The sequence below is a fragment of the Lynx canadensis genome, chromosome A3 (assembly GCF_007474595.2).
Source record: "Lynx canadensis isolate LIC74 chromosome A3, mLynCan4.pri.v2, whole genome shotgun sequence".
NCBI classification, from domain to species: Eukaryota; Metazoa; Chordata; class Mammalia; order Carnivora; family Felidae; genus Lynx; species Lynx canadensis.
Window position 1 is genome coordinate 100,250,482 of NC_044305.1, and position 19,022 is coordinate 100,269,503.

At 43.2% G+C, this 19,022-nt stretch overlaps 1 protein-coding gene across 1 annotated transcript in view; it reads right to left on the bottom strand.

The window, feature by feature from the left end:
• Window positions 1–19,022, bottom strand: part of POLR1A (RNA polymerase I subunit A) — a 74,910-nt gene that overhangs the window by 32,952 nt on the left and 22,936 nt on the right. Inside the window, exons 13-14 of the mRNA XM_030311029.1 lie at window positions 12,813–13,067; window positions 8,013–8,204 (exon numbers count right to left, since the gene is read on the bottom strand). Coding sequence (XP_030166889.1) covers window positions 8,013–8,204; window positions 12,813–13,067 — 447 coding nt within the window. The remainder of the gene's footprint in view (window positions 1–8,012; window positions 8,205–12,812; window positions 13,068–19,022) is intronic.

Consider the following 19,022-nt stretch of genomic DNA (forward strand, 5'->3'; position numbering starts at 1 on the left):
CAGCAGACAAACTAAAAGTCATTGAATTAGACTGTTTTTAACAATGGTAAATTTTGTGTTAAATATGAATTATATCTCAATAAGAAAAACAAGGGAGTCAGACAAGATGATTTTAAGCTTCCTTCTGTAATAACATCCCAGCAGTGTTTCATTTACTTTCTGGTCATAAACTATGATGCTAAGGAGAAAAGACTATCCGCAACATTCTTTTAAACTGTGAGAGGTAGCAGTATCTATGAGAATAATAATGACATTTTTTTAGACTAAGACTGTTATTAAACTTTAAGACGTGTTTTAAAAGTTAAAAAGATTTCTTTAAAAAAGAAGTTTGTAATGTGTATTTACATTTGACACCCTTTGACTCAGCAATCACATCGCTGGGAACTCATCTAAAATACATACCAACGGGGGCCCCTGGGTGGCTCAGTCGGTTAAGCATCCGACCTCGGCTCAGGTCATGATCTCACGGCTTGTGAGTTCAAGCCCCGCGTCGGGCTCTGTGCTGACAGCTCAGAGCTTGGAGCCTGCTTTGGATTCTGTGTCTGCCTCTCTCTCTCGCTCTACCCCTCCCCACCCCCCCCAGTCTCTCAAAACTAAACATTAAAAAAATAAATAAAATAAAATACATACCAATGCAAGTCCACTAGTATAAACAGAAGTGGTGCTCACCATAGCACTAGATAAAATCGTAAAAAACCAGATAACAATCTAAATGTCTGCCAACAGAGAGCCAGTTAAATCAACTATGGTATCTGTATGGTTGGATACAACACAGAATGGGTTAAAAGGAATGAGATAGATCTACATGTACGAACACAGAATGAGACCTACAATATATCATTAAGTGAACTAAATATATCCCAAAGCAATCACAAGAAAGGTTCTGTTAACCCCTAGCACATGAAAACAGTGAAATGAATTTCTTGCCACATTCAGAGTTTGTTAGGGTGGTCCAAATTAAAAATACAGACTGCTTGAAATAATGGAATTCCCTCTGGAAGCCCTGGCGGCTCATTCAAAGTAAGCCAGCTTACAAATCAGTCAAAAAAGTTCCAGGTGCCTGGTGGTCAGGAAAACTCATACCTCAGGACCAGGATGTCATGGATAAAGAAATTTAAAATATAAGCTCAAAACTGAATGCCAGATTTAATCATGATTCATGGTTCCTCTGAGCAAATATAATATCTCATTCTTAATTATTTTCTATGAGGGTATGTGTGGACATAGAGAATGGGGTTGGGGAGGGAGGGAATTTTTCCTTTCTCCTTTCACATTACTGATTTTTGTTTAACAACAAACTTCAGTTACTTCTATAGTTAAAAAGAATTTGAAGGACAGAGATCTAATAACTGAACTCAACAAGGTTGCTGAATACAGGGATAATATACATAAATTATTTCTACATTGCAATCATAAACAATTAAATTTAATAAACAATAGCATCTATAATAGCAATTCCAGGAAATGGGTCTAATGATAGATATATAAGACTTACATTAATTGAAGAACATACCAGGTTCATAACTTGAAAAATTCAATACTGTAAATATGTTGATTCCCCCTTAAGTGATCCAGAGGCACAATGTAAACCCACTAAAAATCCTAGCAGGTATGTTTTTTTGTAGAAATTTATAAGCTGACTTTAAAATTTATATCTAAATACACAGGGCCAAGTATATTCAAGACAGTCTTGAAGAAGAACAAAGCTGAAGACTTTTACTATCAGAAGTCAGTATGATAAAGCTACAATAACTAAGATAGTGTGGTACTGGTACAATGGACTCAAACAAATTAATGGAACTGAACAGAGTCCAGGAACAGACCCACATGTATATGACTAGTTGATTTATGACAGGAGATACTAAAGAGCAGTGGGAAAATGTTGGTCTTTACAACAAATGATGTTGTATCAACTGGACAGCCATATGGGGAAAAAAGGAATCCCCTACCTTATATCACACACACCCATAAATATCAACTTCATGCAGGCAATTAAACCTAAGACCTAGTGTGAAGGTAAAACAATAAACACTAGACAATAACACAGGAGAATACCATTGTACCTTCAGGGCAAGCATACTTATACAGGACTAGCCATAAAAGGCAAATGCTGGTGAGTTATATTAATGAAAGAGCTCCGATCATTAGAAAACAGCATCAGGTTAAAAGATAAAGATTTGGCAACGGACTAACACAAGAATATATACAAAAAACTTTTACCTACTAATAAGAAAATGGCATAGAATATAAAACAAGCAAAAGACTTGAACAGGCACTTCACAAAAGATGATACCCTAATAGCCAATAAGTATATGAAGAGGTGCTCAAGCTCACTTGTCATTAAGAAAATGTAAATTAAAACCACAATAAGGTGCCACTACAAACCCATCTGAATGGCTAAAATTAAATAGAAATAGACAAAATGGGACAATAATACCAAGTTCTGCTGAGGCTAAGGAGCAACCAGAATTCTCATGCCCTGTGCTGTTCTTCCAGGTTGCTGTTTATTAATAAATCTATTAATGCTGAACATAGATCTTATGACTCAGCAGTTTGATTCCTTGGTATTTAGTCACCAAAATACACACACACACACACACACACACACACACACACACACACACACATATATGTATATATATGTATATATATATATATGTGTGTGTGTGTGTTCAACAAAAAATATATACAAGAATGTTATAGTAGCCCTTTTTATAATAGCCAAATGAAGACAAGCCACATGTCCATCAACAGTAAAATGGATAAACATATGATGGTGTAATCACATAATGGAATACCACACAACACTGAAAATGAACTAACTATTGCTATATGTGATACCATGAGTGACTTACACAGAGATATGATCTACCAAAGGATGCTACTTATATAAAGTTCAAGAAAAGACAAAACTTACCTTTAGTGTTAGAAGTAGGTCAGTGGCTATCTTTGGGAAGGGGTAAAAACTGACAGGGGTCTGGAAGGGAGTGCTGGCTGAGAGTCTACTTTCTGATCTGGGTGACACTTTACAAAGTTATATTCACTTTGCAAACACGCACTGAGCTATATACACTTGAGATCTACAATGACAGTCAAATCCTTTTTCTTCATATGTCCTTTCAACAAATGTTGAGAGACCTCAGATTCTTAAACGGAAAGAGAAGCACTTAAGAGGCTGCATGAAATGCCCTGGAGAAAGAGCCTAAGACTTCATTTTCTGAGGCAGTACAAATAAACTGCCTAAGCTAAGCTACTTATCTCCTGATTCTGAACATGACTTTTCTCTGCAGAATCAGACGGAGCCACTAACAAATTCTGGTGCAGGGTAGTCACTCTCCTCTTTTACACCTATTTGCAAAGAAATAAAAGCCCATTGGAACCTCACAAGAAACACTGAAAAATCTCAACTGCGACACAAATAAAACCGGGGCCTACTTTCTAGTTTTCTTTAGTTAAAAGGTAATAATCTTAGCCCATAAACATTATAAAATGAAAAAGAAATTATTCCTAACATGAACCAAATTATTCTATCATTTTGATCTTTTTATGCAACACGTTTTCTCATACACATGCTTAATACAGTTGCAAATGTGACTGCATAGAATCCTGTAGTCTACTTCTCCCAACATCGTGTCAGAAAACTACCCAGCCTGCTACACGGTCTTTTAAAACCACTCTTTTATTTATTTATTTTTTTTATTTATTTATTTTATTTTTTATTTTTTATTTATTTATTTTTTTTACGTTTATTTATTTTTGAGACAGAGAGAGACAGAGCATGAACGGGGGAGGCGCAGAGAGAGAGGGAGACACAGAATCGGAAGCAGGCTCCAGGCTCCGAGCCATCAGCCCAGAGCCCGACGCGGGGCTCGAACCCACGGACCGCGAGATCGTGACCTGAGCTGAAGTCAGACGAAAACCACTCTTTTAAACAACTACATAATATCTTAACAAATGGATGTTCCACAATTTACCGAGCGCCAATGTTAAGTATCCAGGTTTTTCTAATTTTCCACCATGGCACACCATGGTATATAATGGACTATTTTTTTCAAGCAGCTTTTTCTACATTTCAGATTATTTCCTTTGGCTGGCTTCCCAGATTGAAGGCAATCAACGTATTTATGGCTCTAGATATATATTCTTTGTGTACTATTTAGTTCTATTTTGAAACTGCTTACGTTTACACAAAATTCTAATGAATTCTGGACACTTCATGACTTAAAATATAATCCCTCACTTCCAAGGTAACTTGAGATGGCTTACAAAAGAAAGACATATAAATAGAAATAATAAAAATAATATCAATGTAAATAATAAAGTAGACAAATACATATAGCAAACTATACCAAGGGTCAGCAAACTATAGCCTATAGGCCTAATCTGGTCTACTACCTGTTTTTGTAAATAAAGTTAATCCGATCACAGCCATGCTCATTCATTTACGTGTTGTGTATGGCTGCTTTCAAGTTACCATGGCAGAGCTGAGTTGTTGCCCTACTTGCAACAGAGACTGTATGACCTGCAAAGCCTAAAATATTCACTATCTGGCTTTCATAGAAAAAGCATACCACTCCTTGAACTACACTATCCATACTTATGGATTTTAATCTTAAATTGCAAAATTCCCCATCCATTCTGTTAAACCGACTTCCATTTCTGGCCAGGATAGGGCAACAGTGACCTGAGGACTCTTCCACTAAAAACAACAATAAAAGCAGACATGAATATGAAACAGGGGTTTTCAAGACAATGGACACCAGGCAATGAAGGACAGTGATCAGGAAAGATACAACAGACGTGAACTATGTACTAACTGAACCTAACTGACATTTTTGGAGCACACCATTCAAGAGCAGATCATAGATTATTATTTTTTTTAATGTTTATTTATTTATTTTGAGAGAGAGCAGAGAAGGAGCAGAGAGAGGTGAGAGAGAGAATCCAAAACAGGCTCCATGCTGTCAGCATAGAGCCTGATACAGGGTCTGAACCCACAAACCATGAGATCATGACCTGGGTGAAACCAAGAGTTGGACGCTTAACCAACTAGCTACCCAGGTGTCCCAGATTATACATTATTTTTAAGGGTACACAGAATATTTACCAAGATACACCATAGTAAACATAATCTCATACACAAATGTCAATAAATTTAAAAGGATTCCAGTCACCCAATGTATGTTCTCTTGCCACAGTGGAATTAGATTGGAAATCCATAAGATTATCTGGAAAATCTCTAAATATGTGGACACTAAATAATGGACTTCTAATTAACTCATGAGTCAAAAAGAAGCCAAAAGGAAAATTAGAAACTATTTTGAAATGAAAGAAAATACAACATAATAACTTACATGATGCTACTTAAGCAGAATTTAAGGGGAAAATTTATATCTAAAATGCCTACACGCACAAAAAAAGGAAAAAAGGCCCCCATGAAATGATTTCACCTTTAACCTCAAATGATGAGAAAAGAGCAAATCAAACCCAAAGTAAACAGAAGAAAGGAAATAATATAGATCAAAGTGAAATCAATGAAATAGCAAACAAAAATACAGAAACTCAATGAAAACTGGTTCTTGGACAGCAAAACGAATAAACCTCTAAGCAAACTGATCAGGAAAAAAGAAAGGTGACACAAATTAGGGCGCCTGGCTGGTTCAGTTTGTAGAGCATGAAACTTTTTTTTTTTAATGTTTTTACTTATTTTTGAGAGAGAGACAGAGCATGAGTGGGGGAAGGGGCAGAGAGAGAGGGAGATACAGAATCCAAAGCAGTCTCCAGGCACTGAGCTGTCAGCATAGAGGCTGACGGGGGGCTTGAACTCATGAACTGTGAGATAACGACCTGACCAAACAAAGTCAGATGCTTAACTGACTGAGCCACCCAGGCGCCCCTGGGGTTTTTATTTTTAAATATAACTCTTGATCTCAGGATCAAGTTGAGTGAGTTTGAGTCCCACACTGGGGGTAGAGTTTATTTAAAAAAAAAAGATACAAATCACCAGTATCAGAAATGAGTGAAGTGACCCACCTACTGATTCTATAAACAGAATAGTAAACAAATATTATGAATTGCTTTATGCTTGTAAATTCAGCAACTTATGACAAATTCCTTAAATAAACACAGTACTGAAGCTCATTCAAGAACAGATAACTTGAAGAGCCCTACATGTAATAGAAATTTTAGTTAAAAAACCTTCCTACAAAGAATCAGTTCAAGATGGAGTCATTGTTAATTCTGCCAAACATTTAAGAAAAAAATAATACGAGTACTACACAAACTTAGAGAAAACTGAAGAAGAGAAAATATTTCTGAACTCATTCTATGAAGACTGCATTACCCTGACACCAAAAACAGGGAAAGATATTACAAGAACCCTACACATCAATACAGACACATCTTTGAGATTGTGGGTTGAATTACAGACCACCACAATGAAGCAAATATAACAATAAAGTGAGTCAAATGAGTTTCTGGTTTCCCAGTGCATACAGAAGTTACATTTACACTATCTCGTAGTTTATTAAGTGTGCAATAGCATCATGTCTAAAAAGCCAATTCATATACCTTAATTAAAAAGTACTTTATTGCTTAAAGTGCTGACCATCACCTGAGCTTTAAGTTATAATCACTAATCACTGATCACCATAACAAATATAAATAATGGACCAGTTTGAAATATTGTGAGAATTACCAAAATGTGACAGAGACATGAAGTAATAAGCAAATGCTGTTGGAAAAATGACACCAATAAATGAAGTGGAAAATAGCATACAAAATTGCTTGAATATAGCATTGCCACAAACCTCCAAATAGTAAAAAACACAGTATCTGCCAAGTATAATGAAACAACACGCAATAAAATAAGGTATGTCTGTATCCCTCACAAACACAAATGTAAAAAACTGCTAAACAAAATTTTAGCAAACTTAATTAAAAATATATATAGACAGGGGAATACCTCATGATAAACAAGGGTTACCCCTGAATGCAAGGTTGGTTTAACAACCAAAAACCAGTCGGGTCGCAGGTCCACAGACTTAAAAGAATTGCTGTGCTAGAAGAGACCTTAGAGATCACCAACCTGAACCCTTTGTATTATAGATGAAGAAAGGAGGCCCACAAAGCCAAGATCACACAGCTGATTAGGAGTCAGGCCTCAAGGTTGAACCTGGGGACCCAGCACATAGTAGAAACACAAACTTGGCTGTACTTCATTATTTGATTAGCACATATACCATTATTTTATTACTTTGACAGTAAGCATGGTGTGATGTCTTCGGGGTTAGTAAGTGCTGGGTTTGAATTCCAACTCTGTCTCCTATAGACCTGGGCATGTAATTGAAGTTCTCTAAGCCTCAGTATCCTCATCTGATAAACAGTGATAATAACAGTCTCTGTATCACAGGTTGGTTGTAAGGATTAAAAAAACGTACCTAAAGCACTCAGTAAAGCACTTGGCCCCTTCCAACAAAAATATTACTATTACCACCACCACCAATACCATTGCCTATTACCACCACATTTGCATTATGAGGACATCAAGGACAGACACTGTGCAGTCCACCTGTAGTACTGACACTCCCTTGAAAACACTCAGACCCAGGAACCCCTCCAAAGAGAAAATCATACAGATCATACAGGCATACCTTGAAGATACTGCATGTTCAGTCCCAGACCGATTTTTTTTTTAATGTTCATTTATTTTTGAGAAAGAGAGAGAGAGCGTGCGCGCATGAGCGGGAGAGGGGCAGGAAGGGAGACACAGAACGTGGAGCAGGCTCCAGGCTCCACACTGTCAGCACAGAGCCCAAGGCGGGGCTCGAACTCACAAACCGCGAGATCATGACCCGAGCTGAAGTCAGGCGCTTAACCAACTGAGACGCCCAGATGCCTCAAGTCCCATACCATTTGATTTGTCATTTCTCTACTTCTGGCCTGGGCTCTACCGAGAATGAAATCTTTTATTTGAGTGGCCTGTTTCCTTTTTTTGATTTTCTCCCAATTACCTGCTTTCCCGTCCACAGTGGAAAGGGCTTCAGGATGGCAGGAGGAAAGAGCTTCACACGCCCCACTTTGTCTGTGAGTCCTCGGTACAGCAGCTCCATATATTGCTCCCGAGTGAAAAAGCAACCTCGAGTGGTCATGTTTGCACCTGAAACCATGTGATCTTGAATCAACCCCGCCAAGGGCTGGCCATCCTACAAACCAAAACAGTAAGAAGACAAATAGGAAGTCACATTCTAATTCCTAATCATCTGCTTGGAAGCCATGTACTAGCAACAGCCCTCCCTTACACCCCTGTACTGTCCTGCCCCACAGCCTTCCTAGGCTGATGCTTGGGCCTCCCATCTGGAGAGCAAACTGCCTCCCAAAGCACATGACCAGGCATTCCCGACCGGCTTCCACTGTGACCATTTGCCGACTGTTCTAGAGCAAAACAGCTCCAAACTCGTCCAGCTCCCCACGCCTTCTGTCCATAATCCCATCTGGTTCTAGTTACTCAGGCAAAAGTTTTGGCATCTCTGCATAAATTTGGTCTAGCTTGCACTTTGCTGTGTTGTTGCTTTTATACTTTGGTTTTATGCTTTAGTATTTTTTCACACATTTCTGGCCTGGCTCTCCTCTAAATCAGCGATCCATTCAACAAATATTTATTGAGAGCCTACTATATGCCCAGGCAGTGGGTTAGCCCTCCAATCTACTCTAGTGGGCCAAACAGACATGATCCTTTACGGTGAGGAAGAGCTACATAGTAAACGAATGATTGGATAAATACGTTACCACAAAGGGTTTTAAATAACATGGAGAAAAATAACAGATGGGTCATCATTTAGATTAGAAGTAGGGGGATGGTCAGAAACGATCTCTCAGGGGCACTATTACAGAGCCCTGAGCATTACTGACTTAAGAGTCAGCTCTCTCTAAGGGGTAGGGGTTCAAGAGATTTGAGAGGGCCTTGATGTGCATGACTGTAAAAGAAAAGAATGTACGTTTACAACTGTCTCTTCACAATGTAGCACATGTTCATGGTGGGCCTTTAATAAAGGCTGTTGTCTACCAGATGCCCAAACAAGGGCTATTATGTAAGCCCCAGTACATTCATCTCATTTGAAATCTTTCAGACTTTCTGATCCCTAGTCTCCTGCAACTTATCTGTAGGTCTGTGTTCATGGCAACATAAGACACACTAAAGTAAAAATAGCTGTGCCCACTGACATTTTTTAAGAGGTGATTTTTGCAAACTTTTTAATGTTTATGGGAACTTGAGAAAAATCTGTGCCTTGGATCTAAAGATTGCTATCATTTGATTGCTTGTTAAACACTATCCAATATTATGGCAAGGTTTCATAACTAAGGCCAAAGGAACTCACGAATGCAGCCATGGAGAAGGGCCTGGAATTTAACCACATGTACTAATTCAAAGGATAAAACGGATGCTTGTCAAATAGCCTAAATACTGTGGCAATGGGCTCTACATAAACTCAAAGACAATTATTATAGATGGGCTGAATAGCTGCTGTAGATAGAAGGTAAGGTCAGATGGTGCACACGGCCCTTCTTACGAAGGCTCTGGGTTAAGAACATGAATAAAAACTTATACTCTGCATCTTGTTCCAAAGACAAGATCTTATTTTGCTTGGGGGAAAAACCCAAACCAGTATTACGCAATTTGCCTCATCCCGCAAGTCTTTGGGGGCAGATATAGAGTTTTCCTTTTGTTTTCTTCCTTTAAAGAACATAATTACAAGTTATGTGATCTATTCAGTGCCTTCTCCTCTCTCCATCCAGATTTTTCCATGACTAGAAAATTGCCTTAATGGCTAAATTGCTTTCAATGCAATAATCATGAATTGTAGGGAGAAATGCTGATTAAAGCAACTTACTGAGGGCCTACTTATAATCCTAGATTTCCCAAATCCTGCTTAGGATCAGAAAGACCATCTCTAAATCAGAAACCCAGATAATTGTCAGCTATCCTATTCCATCTAATATCACAGCAAAATGACACTACAATTAGTGCCTTTGGTCAGGATGCTTGGAGAATTAGGGTATTCTGTGACCTAAATTTTCTGGCTAAGTTGACAGAGTCAGGGAAACGCTCAATCCTTGTTAAAAAAAACTTTCCACAAGGCACTGGCCCTCAAAAAATACAACAAAGAGAAGAAAAACAAAACTCCACAAAGAAACACATCAATGAAAAGTTCAGCTGTTTTCTTAGGAGAGAAACAGCTGAAGTTCCATTCACCTCCTATTTTAAGTAAGAAACACAACTCCATTAAATACATTCAAGCAACAATGAAATGTACTTTAATCAGGTCCTATGATTAATCAAGGAAGAGAACCTGAAACAAAGACGTGGAATAATGAACAAAGGGAAATGGAAGCAAGGGAAATAAAGACACACCAAGAAAAATTAGCCCTCTCACTGCCCCCCCTTCCCCCAAAAAGGCCTTTTCTGGTTTAACAAAACTAGCTCCTGCTCTCCTAGGACTCTGCCCCCAAAGTAGTTCAAGACATGCTACATTTTTGTAACCGTTAGCAAAATAAGGATTCCATTTCTTGGCATTTACACTATAGACTAACTGAAATTTATCAAGAATCACAACCTCTGTACTCTGTTCTGCCTGTCTCCTGACCTGCAACTCGTGGGCATGTGAGCACGTGATGAGGCACATCTGGATTTAAACAGGTCAGTCCTTTGAAGGACGCAGTGTAAGCATGAAGCTTCTGTATAACCTTACTCAATCAAAACGAAGTATAGACCATTCAAGTTCGTTGGCCTGAGAACTTCAAAGCACCCCCCGTTCCAACTCCTCTAATGTTCAGAGGTCACTGGACATGTACAGAGAATCATCTGGCTGCTCCCCGGTAGTGTCCCCTGTGGTAAAATGTGACCCTGCCTCCAGAGTCAGAGAACCACTTTAGTCCTGGGATCCACTTACTGCCATAGTACCTCTTCCATCCCCAGCCTTGCCTGTAAAGGGAGGCTAATAACACATGGTGCCGAGCACCTGAGCTTGGGAGTCAACGGTGCTGGGTTCGAGTCTTGGCATCGTCACTGGCTGGCGAGCTGCTCACTTGTGTTTCCTCATCTGAAAATCACTACTTCTTAAGCTTGTTTTGAGGACTAAACAAGAAAATGTTTGCAGGTCACTCAGAGCAGTGCCTGAGGCACAGGGAGTGCTCAATAGGCGGTGGCTTTTGTTGTCACACAATGACAGTCGTAACCGTTATTTATGTGAAAAGACAAAAAGCCAAATTTCAAGTTAGTCAACTTATTATTCTAACTTCTGAGGGACCCCAGTGGGCCTTTAACTCCTCTTTCCCACTTTTAGCCTCTTTACTAATCAACAGCTGGCTGCAGCAGGCAGAGAAGGGAAAGAGAGTGAAACTCAAACAGCTGGGTCCAGCACGGAGCCATCCCAGCGTGTCTGATGGCCAGGAGGCTGGGATGCTGGGCCCCTGGCCACTGGCAGATTCTCTGGGTGGCAGATGACTGCTGAGAAGAGAAGTTACCAGGTGGAGAAAGCACTGACCAATGCTGGACGTCTCCGAGCAGCCTCCCGTGCTCCCCTGGCTGCAGACGTTTTCTCTTGCAGAAGGTTGGCAAGACGCCCAGAGGGGGAAAGAAGTAAAGCCCCGAGGACCCGGGAGCTCCCTGTAACTTCCTCCGCCTTCTCAGCAGTGTGCTGGTCCAAGCACTTCATGTAAACGTGGACACTAACAGCACCTATTCTAAGGGCTCTGCCAAGGGTGAAAGGGGAAGCCTCTGAAGTGCTTTGCACAGTGTCTACCATTGAAAAAGGGCTTGGCAAATGGTAGCCATAATTCCATGTTACTATTACTACTGATTCTTTCATACTCCACCACAATCCAACTGAACGACGTAGAATTGTGAATCACTGTGACACAAACCGCTGATAATTTAAAAGGCGTCAGGCCCCAGGATGGGTGGTGAGGGGTAAATGGAGTCTGGAACATACTCTGCTCTCCTTCCTTCAGCCTGGCTCTTTCCCCACCCTCTTGCTCTCATGAACACTCACTGACTCAGGCCCCTGCCACTTAATGGAATGGGTCAGCTGGCCGGGCAAGGGGGAAGGAAACTGAATCCTTCTCTTGTACCCCACTGGACAGCCATGACCACATGGCGCTGCTTTAAAAATGTTTTTAAATGTTTGTCTATTTATTTTGAGAGAGAGTACTAGTCGGGGAGAGGGGCCGAGAAAGAGGGAGAGAGAATCGCAAGCAGGCTCCATGCTCAGCGTGGAGCCCGATGCGGGGCTCGATCCCACGACTCTGAGATCATGACATGAGCCGAAATCAAGAGTTGGACGCTCAACTGACTGAGCCACCCAGGTGCCCCTACGTGGCTCTGCTTTTAAGGACCAACCTCAGTGACAGAAGTCAGGGATTCAAAGGGGAGACACCTTCATGGGCTAGAGGGATCTCATCTGGGCCCTTGGGTTAAGCTGTCTCTAAAAACTCATGCTTGTCAGAACTCAAAGGATCAAAGTCATCTGGGGATCATAAGGACCATCATAGTTAGGATGCTAATGCTTGCTGAAGGCTAATAACTTGTACAATGCAAACATAAGTCTGGAAGAAAAGACCTCTTACAGAGCTAATAGTTAATACCCTCTAAGCAACTACAGGGCTGAAAACCCCACCTGGAAGAAGCCAGGACCCTCTATTCCATAGGCCTCTGCCCTAGAGCTACCCACTGACACCAGAAGACAAAGAGCCCAGACCTGGAATGCCAAGTTGTGTCAGCGAAGACCATGGAACCGCCTCAAGGTCAGACCTACCTTGGGAACAAGGTACTGCTGATCTGTACAGGCCAGGACGTAGGCCTCAGCCCGGCCCAGTTCACTCTGGGGGAAGTGGGCATTCATCTCGTCTCCATCAAAGTCGGCATTATACGCCTTGCAGTTGGCATAATGGAGCCGCAGGACTTTCTCTTCGGGCAGGATGCGGGCGTGGTGTGCCTGGATGGAGGGTCTGTGCAGGGTGGGCTGTCGGTTCAGCAGGAGGATGTCCCCATTCTTCACATGCCGGCACACCTGGGGGCAGAGAAGAGCAAAGGGGGGAGGTCGGTGACAACTTCAGCATCATCACTATTGTTCCCAGGGCTCTCCTCAGCCTGGTCTGCATATGGCTTCCGTCCATCTCCTGTTTTATTCAACCAAACGAAAGGGGAATTGGTCCCTTTTTTTAAGAAAAAAACTTTTCAAAAAAAATTTTTTAATGTTTATTTATTCTTGAAGGAGAGAGGGAGACAGAGCATGAGTGGGGAGGAGCAGAGAGAGGGAGACACAGAACTCAAAGCAGACTCCAGGCTCTATGCTGTCAGCACAGAGCCCGACACAGGGCTCAAACTCACGAACCACGAGATCATGACCTGAGCTGAAGTCGGACGCTCAACCGACTGAGCCACCCAGGCACCCCTGAAACCCTAGAAATCTTTGAGAAATAGCTACTAGCCCAGTGTAGCCCTGATCCCGGCTCTGGGCTCAGAGATGCAAGTGACAGATGAGGCCCCAGGCCCCTGTTCAGTAACCTTTGTCTTCTTCAGAGAGGTATGGCCTTTCCAGAGTCTTGGATTCCTCTGAAAAATGGTCTAGGGAAAGAAATGAACACATCTGACGACAGCATGTCTGCATGGAGCTGTGAAACCCCTGGCTTGAAAGGACCTAGCAGACCTCTGGGATTCCCCGCACTGCCCCCTGCCCCAGGCACATGAGAATAGGTTGTTTTAAACATGAATCCTAGGTTTTAGAACTATCTCACCCAATCTCTGGAACACAGAGTTTTGAGTCCCAGTTCAATGCCTTCTGAAAACATTCTGTTGCACTTAAAACATTAAAAAGAAATTTAAATTGCCATAGTCTTTTGGGAAAGCAATCTGACAACAGATTTAAGAACGTTTAAAACTCCTTTCCTTTTGGCATTTCAGAAGGAAAAAAGTGCCAATGTCAGGTTACATAAACACATATGTTTAAGCAGCAGTGCTCACAGAGGACAAACATGAAATAACTTGGGCTGCTCCACAGAAGCGGCATGGGTATGTAAACCATGATATACACTATGGAATACTATGCAGTGATGAAAAAAACGGAGTTAAATACTCATCCTTCCGTGATGGCGATGATATATTCAAGTAAAAAAAAAAAAAAAGGAAAAGGAAAAGAAAATCCAGGTGCCATATAAGGTGACAGGATGAGGCGACTTAAAACCCAAGACAATTCTTTATGTATTTATACATACAAGGGAAAGGTTTCTTGGCTCCCTACCCAGCTGTCCCTATGGACTCCGCAGGTACAAGCGCACATGGGAAAAGTAAGGCACAGAGTACATCTTTACCTCTACACATCTTAGTCCTGTTCCTGCAACAATGCGTGTGTATTACTCCTATTCATTTTTTTTTTTTTTAAAGATCTCCAACTATTTTTAAGAAAAGCAACAAGTACTGCCCAAGTGATATGCTCATTGTGGGGCAGAAAACTCAGAGAACAGAATAAAGACCACAAGTAATCTTACTCCTTAAAAGATAGCCACCATTCACACTTTTTTCCCCCTTACCAATACGCCACTGGTCATGTCCTCCTGACAGAACACCAGTTCCCACAAAGCTGACTCTAGTGGAGGGCTCACTGAGCTTTATACTGCCCTTTATCTTACCTTATGTTAACTACTGGGCTTCCTAAATGATGAACCCAAAAGCTATTTTAAAAGAGAAATGTATGAAGGCAGCTGCCCCAGCCATTCTGCAGGCCCCCTGAGCAGCTCAAATCAGTCTTGGTCAGACCCTTCCCACCCAAATGGACTTGGTCCCAAATGGACTTGGTCAGACCCCTCCTACCCAAGTTTCCCTCAATTATAGCAGGTAACAGGTTGGGGGTAACAAATTCCTCCAAGTCTAGTCTCTTTATGTTGCCCACATTTATGAAGCTGAACCAGAAAGGTGGCTCCAGAGAGTCTAGAAGTAGACAAAAGATCCTGTCCCCATCCACCCCACCTCACCCCAAATTTTCAGCTGAGCTGAAAGTTTCCTCCAGGTCAGGGAAGCAAGGAGCAAAACCCTGAAATTCTAAATGTCAGTCCTAAAAGCACTTAGCAAGGAGGCAGTCTTTCCGCGCTCCAAGGAGTTCGAACATTCCCCTCTCTGCCCCCACATCCATGTTTCCAAGGAGACCTGAACTCTGAGAATTCTCATGAGGGTCTGTCCAGGGCACGTCATAGAGACTGAGCTGACTTTCAAGGTCTTATTTCTTTAGCTTCTCCAGGGAGAAACTGCCCAGACCTGTGGGCAAAACCCCAGGATGGGCCTCAGATTTGAGTCTCGTAAATTTGAGACATCCTCTAGCATAAGCAAACCCCACAGCTGGGAAGGCAAGCAGGCCAGTCTGGCAGGCACCAGCCAATCCAAACAGAAGCCCTGGAGCAAAGGGAGCTCCCCTCGCCAACCCAAACCTGAGGCCCTTCCTTTCTCCTGTATCTAAATAAATACTGCAGTGAAAATTAGCATGCCCCAGTGCCCGGGTCAGAGTTTTCAGAAGCAGACCCAGAGCCAAAGAGCGGCTTCTGGCAGGCTGCTGGGCTGGGAAATGAGCCTCAGCCGTCCTGGCCACCTCCTCCCAACTTACAAGGCCCAGAGGAAGGGACAGAGATTTCACACCTCCCAAGGGAAATGGGTCCTGTCAGTCACCCTTTTCCTTCTCACCTAACCTGCGGTCCGTCCTTCCCCAGACAAGGCTCCCTGCTTCCCAGTCATGACCCCAGCTCTTTAGTCTAGTCCTGATCTACGTGTAACACGTTAACCAAAATCTGCAAAAGGTTACAAATATGTTATAAGTACACACGTACGTAATTATACAAGTTAGCATCGTTTATAATGTTATTGAGATTTTGGAAAATAGGGGTGCCTGGGTGGCTAAGTGGTTGAGTGTCTGACTTCGGCTCGGGTCGTGATCTCATGGTTCGTGGGTTTGAGCCCCGTATTGGGCTCTGTGCTGACAGCTCAGTGCCTGGAGTCTGCTTACGATTCTGTGTCTCCCTCTCTCTCTGCCCTTCCCCTGCTGCTGTTGCTATCTCTCAAAAATAAATAAAGATCTAAAAAAAGAGAGATTTTGGAAAATAAAAATAATCATCCTTCATCCCCACGTCCTGATGTTAAGGGCCACTTTTCCCTCATAAAGTCCCTTCCTGTCTTCGCCCTGGTTACAGGTCCAACGTGGCCCTCCCACCTCAGTGCCTCCCTCATCTCAGCCTGGGTCCGTCTACTCCGCAGGAGTTTCCTGAGCACCTCTTGCATGCTGGGTGCTGAGAACACCCTGCCCATGTCCTCACGGAATTTAGGCATTGGAGGGAGGATGAATGTGAATGGGTGCACGCATGGTGACAACACCACACAATGAGAACAAGGGGTGGGGTGGGGGTGATGAGTGTGTGGTGGGAACACCATGGGGCGCACCTCCCACAGTTTTGAGAGTGTCAAACTACAGAACACAAGCAGGACACCTGCTTTTGTAAACAGAGTCTTCCGGGCACGTGGCCAGGCCCATTCATTTATGTGCTGCCTGCGCTGGCTCTGACACTCCCAAGGCAGGGTTGATTAGCTGCACCAGAGACCATGTGGTCCCCAGAGCCTAATATATTTACAACCGGGCCCTTGGCTGGAAAAGTTTGCAGACCCCTGCCCCAGAGGATGAGGGCTTTGCTGAGACCCGAAGGACTAGCAGGAATTGGCCCGGGAGCGTGGGGGAGGGCAGTGATCCAGGCGGGGACACAAATACACGAGGGCAAGGCCTGAAGGGAAGGGACTCTGCAATGATGGGGGCTAGCTGGAACATGGAGGCAAGCTGAGAGGTGAGGCTGGAGGGGAAAACAGGGACAGTGTGCCCAGGACTGGAACTGAAGTCAGAAGACCAGCGAACGGGCCCGCCCCATTCAACCTCGCCACTACTCGGAACGCACTTCAGTCACTTCCCAGGAACTGACCGGCCTGTGGCAGCAGGCCAGCCTTCCCTCTCTGAAGCTCTGGATACCGCTCACCTCCGACCCCACAGACGTAACCAAGGCCGTGTCAAGTTCTCTGTGCAACTGCCTCATCCTTGCATCCCAATCACGTCAGAAACCCTGTACCCTTCTGCTGGTCTTTCAGATGCCCTTAGCTACTGGCCCCGCTGCCTCATGAGAGCTCTGAAACCTGACTGCTCCCACTCTTCGAACTGCTCTCCTGCGTCACAAGTGACCTTCATTTGGACAAATCGGATGCACCCTCTCTGTTTCTGCACTCTACTCAGACTTCACATGGAACTTCATGAGCATCTAACAGGTATCCCTGGGAGATATGAAGATACCCAGGGCTGCTCTTTCCCACAACCACATGTGGGAAACAGATGCAGATGCCAAATGAGGAGGCCCAGCTCCCCCACCCCCCAACCACTCTCCCTCAGCTTCCCCGGTCCTCCCTGCCTTCCTCCGGCTTCCACATTTCAGCCCGTGAGTCCCCCATTTTCTCTCTCCATTGTACTTTGTGCTCAGAGTTCACACTCTGAAAATTAACTCTTATGGCCCTTAATTTAAGTCCCACACATCCACCTCTCACAGGAGATGGGCCTTTAGATTCCCCACCATCACCTCACTTTACAGGGGCCCGATGTACCTCCTGTCAGGGCACTGCCACTCTCCTGTGCTGGGAACCACAACTTGGTTCTCACCTCCTGTCTCTTCCACAGCCTTGACCCCCACGCTATCCAAGTCACCCCCTCCCCCCAAACATCCCTGCCATAACCTTCACTTTCCTGCAGCCTTCAGGCTGGCCCTCACCTGCCTCCTGATGACTGAATCCTCCGTGCCCTCCCACCCTCAGGAGCCCTTTTGTTGTTGTTGTTGTTGAGTTTGCATCACATTATTTCTAATAAGAACTGCATCTCAGTCACCATCGAGATACAAAGATAAATACCGATAAAGCATGTAAGTGCATCATGCATATTCAAGCCAAAACCAAGAGTATATTTCCTTCCTTACTGGGCATCTTAATCTACACACCTGAAAACCAACTATAACTTTTCTGATCAAACACACATAATTTCTTTTTTATCTTTAAAGTTCTTTGACTTCCATGTGCCTTTCTTGCTGAGCATCAAGCACTAAAGCCAGAAGTCTCTGTTGCTATTGCCTGTTGTGTCTGCCACACCACCGAGCAGTGATGCCACACATTCCCTGGTGATGCCCCCACCACGCTGTAAACTCCAGAGTAGCGCGGCCTTGTCTACAGTGACTGGCAAAGCGCGGCACAGAGAGCAGTGGGTCCTCTATACCCCCGACCCCCACTCCACTCTCCATTTTTCTCCCCAATTTTCCAACCATGAGACTCTTTCACGTGTTTGGCTTGAGTTAACTGGAAGACTACCTCATGTTTGTCTTGCTTCACCCACAAGTTACGTGAAGTACATCTCGAGATCTCCTGCATCCCTTACACAGCTCCTACCAAAACACCAGGCGCTTCAGAAAGGCAGAATAATCCCATGAGCCTCAACATAAACCTTACTTCATGCACTAGAAAAGAACAAAACAGGTGACCTGATCTGTGTCTGCCTGTGTCCCCTACGGCCAAAGCAGAAAATGGGTAGCATTCTACTGCTGTACCTTGGCAAAGCAGTGAGACAGGAAGTGAGAGGAGAGGCTGTGGTGAAGAACCAACAGTCACCACAACAAGGCCACAGCGCTTCCCTAACCCTTTTTGTTCCTCCTCCAAAGTTCCCTCAAGGCCGATGGAAACTTTGTAGAGCTCCACCTCATTACTAAAGACCTGGGTCAGCCACTAGGTCTGTACATGTCAGAGAACCACGCAGACGAACACTCACTCTATCAGTCCCCTAAGTTAAACCCAAATAAAGATCCATTTCACCTCAATAACTTCTGCCGCTACTGCCTGGCTAGGGGTCATCTGTTATGCTCCTCCCAGCATAAATGGCTACTATTTAGCAGGACACAAATGTCACTCACCAATT